Source organism: Anolis carolinensis, unplaced genomic scaffold (assembly GCF_035594765.1).
Source record: "Anolis carolinensis isolate JA03-04 unplaced genomic scaffold, rAnoCar3.1.pri scaffold_14, whole genome shotgun sequence".
Taxonomy (NCBI): Eukaryota; Metazoa; Chordata; class Lepidosauria; order Squamata; family Dactyloidae; genus Anolis; species Anolis carolinensis.
In genome coordinates, this window is record NW_026943825.1 from 5,538,572 (window position 1) to 5,551,694 (window position 13,123).

The 13,123-nt window shown below is 39.8% G+C and overlaps 1 protein-coding gene across 1 annotated transcript in view; it reads right to left on the reverse strand.

The window, feature by feature from the left end:
- sf3b2 (splicing factor 3b subunit 2) overlaps positions 1–10,801 on the reverse strand; it is a 29,349-nt gene extending 18,548 nt beyond the window's left edge. Inside the window, exons 1-9 of the mRNA XM_062965344.1 lie at positions 10,667–10,801; positions 8,753–8,799; positions 8,096–8,173; positions 5,223–5,462; positions 4,330–4,438; positions 2,761–2,846; positions 2,395–2,500; positions 1,350–1,438; positions 250–456 (exon numbers count right to left, since the gene is read on the reverse strand). Of these exons, the coding sequence (XP_062821414.1) occupies positions 250–456; positions 1,350–1,438; positions 2,395–2,500; positions 2,761–2,846; positions 4,330–4,438; positions 5,223–5,462; positions 8,096–8,173; positions 8,753–8,799; positions 10,667–10,787 (1,083 nt within the window). The 5' untranslated portion in view covers positions 10,788–10,801. The remainder of the gene's footprint in view (positions 1–249; positions 457–1,349; positions 1,439–2,394; positions 2,501–2,760; positions 2,847–4,329; positions 4,439–5,222; positions 5,463–8,095; positions 8,174–8,752; positions 8,800–10,666) is intronic.
- Positions 10,802–13,123: the final 2,322 nt, after the last annotated feature.

The following is a 13,123-nucleotide window of genomic DNA, read 5'->3' on the forward strand; positions in this document are numbered from 1 at the left end:
AGAGAAAAATAATAAATGTACCATATATTCTCGAGTATAAGCAGAGGGGGCTTTTTCAGTCTTAAAAAAAGGGCTAAAAAACTAGGCTTATACTTGAGTATATACAGTATTTATTTGTGCAATGCTTTAGACACTAAATAAATAAACAGGAAGATTTCCATCCCATGGCCCTGATTAAGGAAAACACCCTGGCCTTCCAAAGGCAGCCTCTTTGTCTAAAGTAAAGCCGAGTCCAAAGTTCTGCCGTACCTTGAACGCCTCAAAGATCCTCTTGAAGAAAATGAAATTGGGGTCATAGATCTCCGGCTCCTCCGTGACGTACTCGATTTCCACAGCGGTGTCACTTCCGGACTCATCTCCATGTCCCTTGGCATCCTTGGCAGCCGGGCTCCCTTTCGGGGCTGATGCATTTTGCGGCTTCTTCTTCTTCTTCCGGTTCCGCCGCTTGCGGTTTTTCTGTCCAGTGATTTAAAAAAAGCCTTGTTTTATAAATGGAAGCATTTACAGGGTTCTCTTTCTTCCAGGAAGCAGAATGGCCCTCTCCCAAGTTGCAGCCTTCCAGGGAACTTGAACTGCAACTCCCACCACAAACATGATCAAGGGAGGCATGGTACTCACATCTATGCTGAGAATGTGAAGAGATAAAAAAAAATTGGAACCAAATTCTAACTCAGTTTGAGTTACATACTAAAACCAAATTTTATATAAATATGCAAATTCTGTTAATAGGGATATATGGAGATAGAAGTATTAAAGATCAAGACCAAGAATTAATGATGATAATGTTTAGAGCCGCACACGCAGTAATAGCGTGGGGGTGAAAGGATAAAAAGAAATGGACACTTGAAAAATAGTATGAATATATGTGGGATCAAATACAACTGGCTATCATGGATATTATAAGAAGCAAAAAAAACATGGTTAGACAGAAGAAAATTAAAGAAATATGGACTCCATTTAGCAGATGGCTACAGATTGTTAAACCATATGACGAAAACTGGAAGAAAAAATTGGAAAGAATGGAAAGAAGGCTCATGTAACAAGAAAATAAGGTTTAAGATGTCAATAGGGAAGCGGGTGGAGTTGGTGTGGGGAGGGAGAAGGGAATGGAAAAGGGAAATGTATGGCAACTATGATTATGTATTATAAAATAATAACGATTAATAAAAAATCCCTTGGGGGGGGGGGGGGGGAAGCCAAACAAACATGATCAAGGAATGATAGGAATTACAGTTCCAAATGCTCAAAGGGCACCGTATTGCAGAGTTTCAATCTCCCTTAACATGCAGTAATAGTAGAAAGGAGCCCAAATGACACACCATCGAAGGTTGAAATCCCTGTCGCCTCACCTCCTTCTTTGAGAGACCCGAAGCGTCCTCCTCTGTGTCCGATGCAGTGATGCCTGCTAATGCCCTCAATTCAGTCTCCATGTCGTCATCTGCAGGAAAGAGGAAGAGGGTGAAGAGGCAAGGAGACAAGAGATAAATATTTATTATTTATTTATTTGCGACATTTATATCCTGCCCTTCTCACACCGAAGGAGACTCAGGGCGGTTTACAAGTATATATACATACAATATATTATATTATACGACTATACTGCAATATTATCCTGTTTCCCCGAAAATAAGACATCCCCGAAAAATAAGACCTAGTAGGAGTTTTGCTGAATTGCTAAATATAAGGCCTCCCCCGAAAGTAAGACCTAGCAAAGTTTTTGTTTGGAAGCATGCCCAGCGCCTGCCAAACAGAACACCAGAGCATGCAGGATCGGTAAGTGTACATACCATAGATTGTTGTACATGGAAATAATGGTAATAACAAGAAATTCTTGATAGGATTCACAGTTTGTCTGTTTATGCTGGTTTGTGATGACAACTACTGTACAGTATATAATAAATGTTCAATTTTTTTGTTCAACAATAAGTGTGAATTCTTCTTCATGGAAAAATAAGACATCCCCTGAAAATAATACCTAGCACATCTTTGGGAACAAAAATTAATACAAGACACTGTCTTATTTTTGGGGAAACACGGTATTAGTAATATTGCATGTAATATAAATATACAAGTATAATAGTGAATTATAATTATTATTACATTGTATTACATCATATTATTATTATTAATATTACATGTATATACAATATATTATAATATTAGTATAGTATAATAGGCCCTGTCTAAGGACTGCTTTGGGAAGCTTACACTCCAAGCAATACACCACATGGTCTCTCACTTTGGAAATTTCATCTCCTAATAAAACAGTTGAAAACCAACTTAATGCCTTGAAAGATCTCTCCAAATGTTGCCTCTGAGACATGTCTGCTTCAGAAACACATCGATAGAAACACATTGATAAGAGATGCTGCCTCACCAGAAGTCCATGATTACCTGTGGCACTGGGCACAGCGGTCAGCTCCTCCTGGCGGATCTCCTTGAGCTGAAGGATCTTCTCCAGGGCTTGAGGGATTTTGGGTCCCACCCCGGAGTCATCAATCTGGAGAACAAAACAACAGTCACGCAAGCTGTAGGAAATCAGCGGCAGGGGAGAGGATAGCAAAGGGATTATTGAATTGCTGGCTTCAAGCGAGGCCCAAATCAAAAGGGTCAATTTTTTTTTCTACACAAAGCATCCTGACTTGGATTTTTAATTTATTATTATTAATACATATTATTATTATTAATCTCAGGAAGCGACTTGAAGTTTCTCAAGTCGCTCCTGACATGAAAAAAAAATCTACACAAAGACAGCCTTACCTCTCGACTGTCTTCTCCAGGGGGAGGAGGTGGGCCGCGGAGTCTTGGGCCCGGCATTCCAACAGGTGAGCTCAAAGGAGGGGTTCCTAGGAAAATTCCCAAAAAGAAACAGATTGGATGGACAATTTTCAGGAATGTTTTAGATGCATATTCTTCCAAGGCAAGACTAATGGACCCCCAAGGTCTAACTGCCAATCTGGACCAGAATGAAGAAGGCGGGGCCAGGAAGACATCTTTCCACCATGTCTCCTGTATCAATTTAATGATATAATAATATATAATATTACACTATACTAATATTATAATATATTGTATATACATGTAATATCAATAATAATATTATGATGTAATACAATGTAATAATCATTATATATCACTATTATAATTGTATATTTATATTACATGCAATATTACTAATAATATTGCAATATAGTCATATAATATAATATACTAGCTGTGCCCGGCCACGCGTTGCTGTGGTGGTGTTTGGTGGTGTTGGTGAGAAATTGTTGAGGTAGTGGTGGTATTGAATGTCTGTTGTATGGTTGTCTTTATGTTTAGTATGCACACTGAAGTGGATTATATGGCAGTGTGGACTCAAGATAATCCAGTTCAAAGCAGATAATATAAGACTCTAAATGCGTTATATAGCTGTGTGGAAGGGCCTTGAGTCTACACTGCCATATAATCCAGTTAAAATCTGATAATCTGTGGAAGAGGCCTAAGTGAGGCCTCACTGTGCCTGTCCCCTGGGCTGAGGAGGTTGCTAGGAGACCAAGTGGGCGGAGCTTAGCCTTCAAACTGGCAGCAATTGGATAAAAACTATTATTCCTCTCCCTGTAATTAGGGCTTTATTTTTCTTTTCTTTTTGTTGTATCAACCTAGAGTCGTGAATGATGGGTTGTGTTGTCAAATTTCGAGGTTAGGGGGCCTGTAGTTTTGTTGTTTTGTCCGCTGCCTTCATGCCATCACTCTTTTATATATATAGATTGTATGTATATATAGAGTCTCACTTATCCAATGTAAACGGGCCAGCAGAACGTTGGATAAGCGAATATGTTGGATAATAAGGAGAGATTAAGGAAAAGCCTAATAAACATTAAATTAGGTTATGATTTTACAAATTAAGCACCAAAACATCATGTTATACAACAAATTGGACAGAAAAAGTAGTTCAATACACAGTAATGCTATGTAGTAATTACTGAATTTACAAATTTAGCACCAAAATATCATGATGTATTGAAAGCATTGACTACAAAAATGCGTTGGATAATCCAGAATGTTGGATAAGCGAGTGTTGGATAAGTGAGACTCTACTGTACTTGTAAACCGCCCTGAGTCCCCTTCGGGGTGAGAAGGGCGGGATATAAATGTCGCTAATAAATAAATAAATAAATAAAGGCCTTCTAACTCTATGATGATTCTGTGACTCTGAGGTTTTTCCAAATTACATTTGCTCCCTGATAATTGAATGGATGGCTGGTCTTTTAAAACGGCCCGGAACATAGTGTTTGCAGCACTGTCTGACAATCCCTGCCTCTTTTTCTCCAATTCAAGGATACTTACCTCTTGGGAGCCCCGGAGGCCTGGGTCCCAAGTCTGGAGTAGCTCTTGGTACTGAAGGGGACATCTTGGACATCTCTTGCTGACGCTCCTGTTCCATAAGGGCAGCAGCCTGAGAGAGAGAAGAAACAACACTGATTTGTGTTGTCGAAGGCTTTCATGGCTGGGCTGCGGCGCAGGCTGGTTAGCAGCCAGTTGCAATAAATCACTCTGACCAAGAGGTTATGAGTTCAAGTCCAGCCTGTGTAGGGGTGAGCACCTGACAATTAAAAAAAAATTAGCCCCTGCTCGTTGTTGACCTAAGCAACCCGAAAGATAGTTGCATCTATCAAAGAGGAAATTTAGGTACCACTTATATGTGGGGAGGCTAATTTACGACACTATAAAAATCATCCAGCCGCTGTTGGAATGGGGAAGTTGCCATCGCAGTGGATGATGAAGCAGCTGCTCCCCTTGTGGCTGGAATCAAGCATACCCTCAGGAAGCTGGAGAAGGTTTAAACTGCCTCTGCGTCTGTCTCTGTCTCTGTTCTATGTTTATATGGCATTGAATGTTTGCCTTATATGTGCACAATGTGATCCGCCCTGAGTCCCCTTCGGGGTGAGAAGGGCGGAATATAAATACTGTAAATAAATAAAATAAATAAATGGCCGGAATCACAGGGTTGTTGTGTGTTTTCCAGGCTGTATGGCCATGTTCCAGAAGTATTCTCTCCTGACGTTTCGCCCACATCTATGGCAGGCATCCTCAGAGGTTGCGGGCAAAACGTCAGGAGAGAATACTTCTGGAACATGGCCGTACAGCCTGGAAAACAAACAACAACCCAAAGATGATGGTGATGATGATGATGATTATTTTAAATTCCAACCATTTCTTAGAATGTAAACAGCCATTACCTGCTTGACGCGCTCTTCCTGTTGTATCAACATGGCAGCTTGCTGCTGGGCCAGCTTCAGCCGCTCTTCCTCAGGCAGCGCGGAGGGATCCATCGCCTGCATACGGAGCGGAGGAGGGCCCATGCCGGGGGGCGGAGGAGGGGGCCCCACTCCCATGGGGAAGTTGAGGCCCATGCCGGGGGGAGGGGGTGGTGGGGGCGGCATGCCCATTGGAGGAGGCGGCATGGGCATGCCAGGGTGCTGCGAGAGGGAAGATGGAAAAGGCAGCAGATGAGAGACGTGTCCCAGGCCAACTTCACTTAAAACTTCAGGTACGTACTTCTTTCAGCCAAAGAGTAAGAATTAAAGGAAGCAACTGCAATGCAGGCAGAAAAACTGTAACACTTAAAACAGGCATGGTCAAACTTCAGCCCTCCAGGTGTTTTGGACTTCAAATCCCACAATTCCTAACAGCCGCTGTTATGGATTGTGGGAGTTGAAGTCGAAAACACCTGGAGGGCTGAAGTTTGCTCATGCCTGACATAAAAGAACTGCTGGAGACTGAAACTGACACTTTCCCCATGCAACTATTTATTATTTATTTACTACATTTATATCCCGCTCTTCTCACCCCAAAGGGGACTCAAAGTGGCTTACAAATCAAATGAACATACACAATATATCAGGGGTCCCCAAACTTTTTAATCAGGGGGCCAGTTCACGATCCTTCAGACCGTTGGAGGGCCGGACTATACTTGGCTACTGAGTAATAATAATAATAATAATAATAATAATAATAATAAAGAGGGTTGGAAGAGACCCCTTGGGCCATTTAGTCTATTTAGTCCTACTGGGATCTGCACGCATCATCCGAAAATACATCACACAGTCCTAGACACTTGGGAAGTGTTCGACTTGTGATTTTGTGATATGAAATCCAGCATGTCTATCTTGTTTGCTGTGTCATAAAATAAAATAATAATAATAAAGAGGGTTGGAAGAGACCCCTTGGGCCTTTTAGTCCAACCCTCTTCTGCCTTTCTGCACCAAAAGGCACAAGCAAAGCACCCCTGACAGATGGCCACCCAGCCTCAATATTAATAATAATAATATAATAATAAATAAAATAATAATAATAAAGAGGGTTGGACGAGACCCCTTGGGTCATTTAGCCCAACCCCCTCCTGCCCTTGTGCTGTGGGGGCCGGATAAATGGCTTCGATGGGCTGCATCCGACCCCCGGGCCTTAGTTTGGGGACCCCTGCAATATATTATTAGCATAGCACAATATAAGCATTAAATTACTACAGTAGAGTCTCGCTTATCCAACATAAACGGGCCGGCAGAACGTTGGATAAGCGAATATCTTGGATAATAAGGAGAGATTAAGGAAAAGACTATAAAACATCAAATTAGGTTATAATTTTACAAATTGAGCACCAAAACATCATGTTTTGCAACAAATTTGACAGAAAATGTAGTTCAATACACAGTAATGCTATGTAGTAATTACTGTATTTATGAATTTAGCACCAAAATATCATGATATATTGAAAACATTGACTACAAAAATGCGTTGGATAATCCAGAACGTTGGATAAGCGAGTGTTGGATAAGTGAGACTCTACTGTATATTGTACTGTATCATTATACAGTAATATTATTAGTAATATTACATTTAATATATAATATATAATTAATATTATTATACTATATTATTAGTAGTATAATATTGTATTCCATCATAATATTATTATCAATATTATATGTATATACAATATACCAGGGGTCCCCAAACTAAGGCCCGGGGGCCGGATGCGGCCCTCCAAGGTCATTTACCTGGCCCTCGCCCTCATTTATAATATAATATTTTTATATCCGTTCTAATAATATAATATATTGTATATACATATGATATTTATAATAATATTATCATTTTATACAATATAATACTAATAATAATGCCATATATTAATTATATGTTATATATTACATATAATATTACAGTATAGTGGTATAGTTCAATATAGTAATATATAATATTGTGCTATGCTAATAATATAATATACTGTATGTACATACAGCTGCTCTGAGTTCCCTTCGGGGTGAGAAGGGTGGGATATAAATGTAGTAAATAAATGTAGTAAATGAATACATAAATAATTTTGGACTTAAGCTCGCCCAAAGTCTGAAATGACTTGAAGACTCACAACAACAACAATCCTAATTAACTTGACTATCTCATTGGCCAGAAGCAGGCCCACACTTCCTATTGAAATCCTGATAGGTTTATGTTGGCTAAAATTATTTTCATTTTTAAATATTGTATTGTTCTTTCATTGTTATTGTTGTTGTTTTGCACTACAAATAAGATATGTGCAGTGTGCATAGGAATTTGTTCATTTTTTCCCCCCAAATGATAATTCGGCCCCTCAACAGTCTGAAGGATTGTGGACCAGCCCTCTGCTTTAAAAGTTTGAGGACCCCTGCAATATACAGTAGAGACTCACTTATCCAAGCCTCTGGATAAACCAAGCCTCTGGATAATCCAAGCCATTTTTGTAGTCAATGTTTTCAATATATCGTGATATTTTGGTGCTAAATTCGTAAATACAGTAATTACAACATAACATTACTGCGTATTGAACTTCTTTTTCTGTCAAATTTATTGTATAACATGATGTTTTGGTGCTTAAGTTGTAAAATCATAACCTAATTTGATGTTTAATAGGCTTTTCCTTAATCCCTCTTTATTATCCAAGATGTTCGCTTATCCAGGCTTCTGCCGGCCCGTTTAGCTTGGATAAGTGAGACTCTACTATATTATGATCTACCTCAAAGACATTCAATTTTACAATTGGAACAAAAGAGCCCTTCGGGTACAAGCTACTCACCTGTACTGGCATAGGAGGTGGGGTCAGCTTGTCTCCATCATCTCCCCGCAAAACAGGCCTGTTGAGCACTATCCCAGTCTGTAATAAAAGGCACTATGTATGTCGGCATATAATTCAAGTGGAAGCGAACATCACCATATGATACACTGCTAGGTAAACAGCTAAATTAGTGTTCAATACTCCATAGAATTGTAGTCTTGCTTGCTTTTACTACTATTGAAAAACTGCTTTTATGTTCCAAACCCACTTCTCTTGCTTCTAAAATATTTAGGAAGTTAACACCAACATCTCTCACCAGATAGCATTAATATTTCAAAATATAAATTGCCATTGCCAGGATCAAATGTGGACTTGATGCAAATGTCTCTGTTGTGTTCACTTTATACAATGAGATCGACTTTCTATTGCAAATTCTTTCCAAATATCCCACTTTGCCTACTTAACACAGATTTAGCTTAAACTCTTGAGGCTTCGGAAAATGGACCATCTATGTTACAGAGAGACTATAGATTCCATCTCCCTTCAAAAAAAGGACAGTATAACTCTTTCTTATTCCCAAGCGCAATGAGTAGGCAAATTAAGAGATCAAATAAGGTCTAAGGCAATTGTGTGACAATGGTTCACGTCAATTTTTGGCCATAACAAATAAGGACTCACTTGAAGTGTGTATGTCTTCAGCCGCTCCACCAACTCCTCACGACTCCCTAGAAAGGAACAAAGAAGTCATTTGGCTCATCTACGCAGAGGATCAATGCCCTCATCCCAGGAGTGCTTGAGCTATGCATCACTGCATGGCAGGGAATTAGTAATAATAATACATTTTGTGTCGTCGAAGGCTTTCATGGCCGGAATCACAGAGTTGTTGTGTGTTTTCCGGGCTGTATGGCCATGTTTCAGAAGCATTCTCTCCTGACATTTTGCCCACATCTATGGCAGGCATCCTCAGAGGTTGTGAGGATGCACAATTATTACTTTCATAGGTAGGTCTATGTTTTTGTATGGAAAAAATACTTTAAAAAAGACGTATCACCCACAAGAAGATTAACATCAGGTGACAGGATATTATTACTCACCAAATACACACAGGCCGGGCTGTGGCACAGGCTGGTTAGTAGCCAGCTGCAATAAATCACTATGACCAAGAGGTCATGAGTTCGAGGCCATCCTGTGTTGGAGTGAGCACCCGACAATTAAAATAAAAAATAGCCCTGCTCGTTGTTGACCTAAGCAACCCGAAAGATAGTTGTATCTGTCAAGTAGGAAAATTTAGGGACCGCTTATGCGGGGAGGCTAAATTAACTGATTTACAACACCGGATGAGGAAGTACTCCATCAAAAAAGGACTCGTCGTCACAGTGGATGATGAAGCAGCAGCTTTTCCTGTGGCCAGAATTGCGCATAGGCTCACAAAAGCCAGAAGCTGGGAAGTTAAATAGCCTCTGTGTCTGTATGTCAGTGTGTTGTTTGTCTAATGGCATTGAATGTTTGCCATATACATGTACATTGTGATCTGCCCTGTGTTCCCTTTGGGGTGAGAAGGGCGGAATATAAATACTGTAAATAAAATAAATAAATAAATAAATAATAAAACTTTATTTATATACCGCCCTATCTCCTGGATGGGACTCAGCGCGGTTTCCAATCATAAAAACGACACAAACATTACATAACAACATAATAGCACATTATTAAGCAAGGTAAAATAATACAATTATAGCAATAAATAACACTTACATGACCTGATCAAGGGGACGGGAACCATAAATAAATAAATAACGACATGGGACAATTAAGTGATCCTGGATTCAATGTAATTTGGTTTTTTTATTTTTCCAGTCTCAAGCAGACAAGAATTCTTTCTCCCACCCTGAACATTCCACAGATACAGTAGACTCTCACTTATTCAAGACTCGTTTATCCAAGCCTCTGGATTATCCAAGCCATTTTTGTAGTCAATGTTTTCAATATATCGTGATATTTTTGTGCTAAATTCATAAATACAGTAATTACAACATAACATTACTGCGTACTGAACTATTTTCTGTCAGATTTGTTGTTTTGGTGCTTAATTTGGTGCATGATGTTTTGGTGCATGATGTTTTGGTGCTTAATTTGTAAAATCATAATCTATTTTGATGTGTAATAGGCTTTTCCTTAATCTCTCCTTATTATCCAAGATATTTGCTTATCCAAGTTTCTGCCAGCCAGTTTAGCTTGGATAAGTGAGACTCTACTGTATATAAACCCCACCTGCCTAGTTTCCAACATCTTCACTTCACTTTATTTATCTCACAACCTCTGGGGATGCCTGCCACAGATGTGGGCGAAACGTCAGGAGAGAATGCTTCTGGGATATGGCAAGACAGCCCGGAAAACTCACAGCAACCCAATCCTACAGAACCTCTTTTGTCGGTAATTCATCTGCCTCTGCCATGCCTTTCAATAAGTCCCCATGTCCTGCCTCTCCAGCATCACCAGAAGGCCCCAGCTGCCAGGCCTCACTCAAGGCCTACACATCCCATTGCCCGCTTTCCCGGCCCCGAGGCCCGACGGTGGGGCCCTTCTCCTCACCCTGCGTCGGCGCCCCGATCTCAGCCAGCTTGGCCTGCAGCTCGTTGGGGGACCAGGCCGCGTAGCCTGGCAACGGGAGTTCCCCGGCTTTGGGGGCCTCAGGGTGCACCTCCGTCGCCATCTTGCTTTTCCCTCCCCGCTTGAGACCGCGCGGCCACCGTACACTTCCTCTGAACCAATCAGGACTTAGGACGTCGAATCCGCGCGGACAACGACGGCGTTTGTGAACTGAGGTGAGGGAAACTCAGGTGTACGCATGCGCAGTGGAAACAGCAGCTGAGGGAAACTGAATCAAGGCGCTTTGGTATTTGGGATGTATAGTTTATCAAGGATTGTATAGGATAGCAATGGAATGAGCTGTCAACGTCGAATTGGGGTTGGAAGAGAAAGAAGGAGAAAAAGAAAGAGGAAGGATTGTGGCCTAGCTAATACAAATACAGTAGAATCTCAGTTATCCAAGCTAAACGGGCCAGCAGAACCTTGGATAAGCGAATATCTTGGATAATAACGAGGGATTAAGGAAAAACCCATTAAACATCAAATTAGGTTATGATTTTACAAATTAAGCACCAAAACATCATGTTATACAACAAATTTGACAGAAAAAAGTAGTTCATTATACATTAATGTTATGTGGTAATTACTGTATTTACGAATTTAACACCAAAATATCACGATATATTGAAAAGATTAGCTACAAAAATGCATTGGATAATCCAGAATCTTGGATAAGCAAATATCTTGAATAATAAGGAGGGATTAAGGAAAAGCCTATTGCACATCAAATTAGCTTATGATTTTACAAATTAAGCACCAAAACATCATGTTATATAACAAATTTGACAGAAAAAGTAGTTCAATATACAGTAATGTTATGTGGTAATTACTGTATTTACGAATTTAGCACCAAAATATCACGATATATTGAAAAGATTAGCTACAAAAATGGCTTGGATAATCCAGAACCTTGGATAAGCAAATATCTTGAATAATAAGGAGGGATTAAGGAAAAGCCTATTAAACATCAAATTAGGTTATGATTTTACAAATTAAGCACCAAAACATCATGTTAGACAACAAATTTGACAGGAAAAGTAGTTCAATACGCAGTAATGTTATGTTGTAATTACTGTATTTACGAATTTAGCACCAAAATATCATGATATATTGAAAACATTAGCTACAAAAATGCATTGGATAATCCAGAGGCTTGGATAAGCGAGTCTTGGATAAGTGAGACTACTGTACAGTAGAGTCTCACTTATCCAAGCTAAACGGGCCAGTAGAAACTTGGATAAGCGAATATCTTGGATAATAAGGAGGGATTAAGGAAAAGCCTATTAAACATTAAATTAGGTTATGTTTTACAAATTAAGCATGTTATTTGACAGAAATTTGACAGAAAAAGCAGTTCAATGCGCAGTAATGTTATGTTGTAATTACTGTATTTACGAATTTAGCACCAAAGTATCACAATGTATTGAAAACATTGACTACAAAAATGCATTGGATAATCCAGAATGTTGGATAAGCGAGTATTGGATAAGTGAGGCTCTACTGTATATGATTACAGCAGCCAGGATCACCTATGCAAAGTATTGGAAATTGGAAAAAAGTCAGACCTTGATCAATGGACAATAAAACTAATGGACATTAAGAACATGGACAAAGTGACATTTTTAATTAAAAAGAACTCGGGTAACCCTATAAAACAAACAGATTGGGGACAGATAGTAAAGTACCTTAGAAGAAGAAGAAATAAATTATTATTGTAAGAGGAACAGCAACAAAACAACACCCTCATGGGAGGGGGCAACTCAGAGAACTAGAAAAAAAATGCAATGGATAATCCAGAACCTTGGATAAGTAAGTCTTGGACAAGTGAGACTCTACTATAATAAAAGAGGAGTTGTAGAGACTGGGATGTATAGTTCACCTTCAATCTAAGAGCATTCTGAACCCCACTAATGGTGGACCTGGAACTAACTTGGCACATAAAACCTCCATGACCAGCAAGAAATACTGGAGGTCTTTGGAGGGATTTATAGGAGTTGTAGTTCACCGACATCCAGAGCGTACGATGCACCCAAACAAGGATGGATCTGGACCAAACATGGCATGCATACCCGATAGGCCCACATCTGAATACTGGGCGTTTTGAGAGGAAGTTGCCTGGACATTTTTGGATTTATAGATACTAGGATGTATAGTTCACCTGCAATCAATGAACACTCGGAACTCCACCAAAGATGGAATTGGACCAAACTTGGCACACAGAGCCCCCATGACTAGAAAGAGTACTGGAGATTTTGGGGGGAAATTCACCTTGATTTGGAGGAGTTGTAGTTCACCTACATCCAGAGAGCACTGTGAACCCAAACACGGATGGATCTGGACCCAACTTGGCACACAAACCTGATTTGATGACTGGATGGGTTTGGCTTAGGGTTAGGGTTA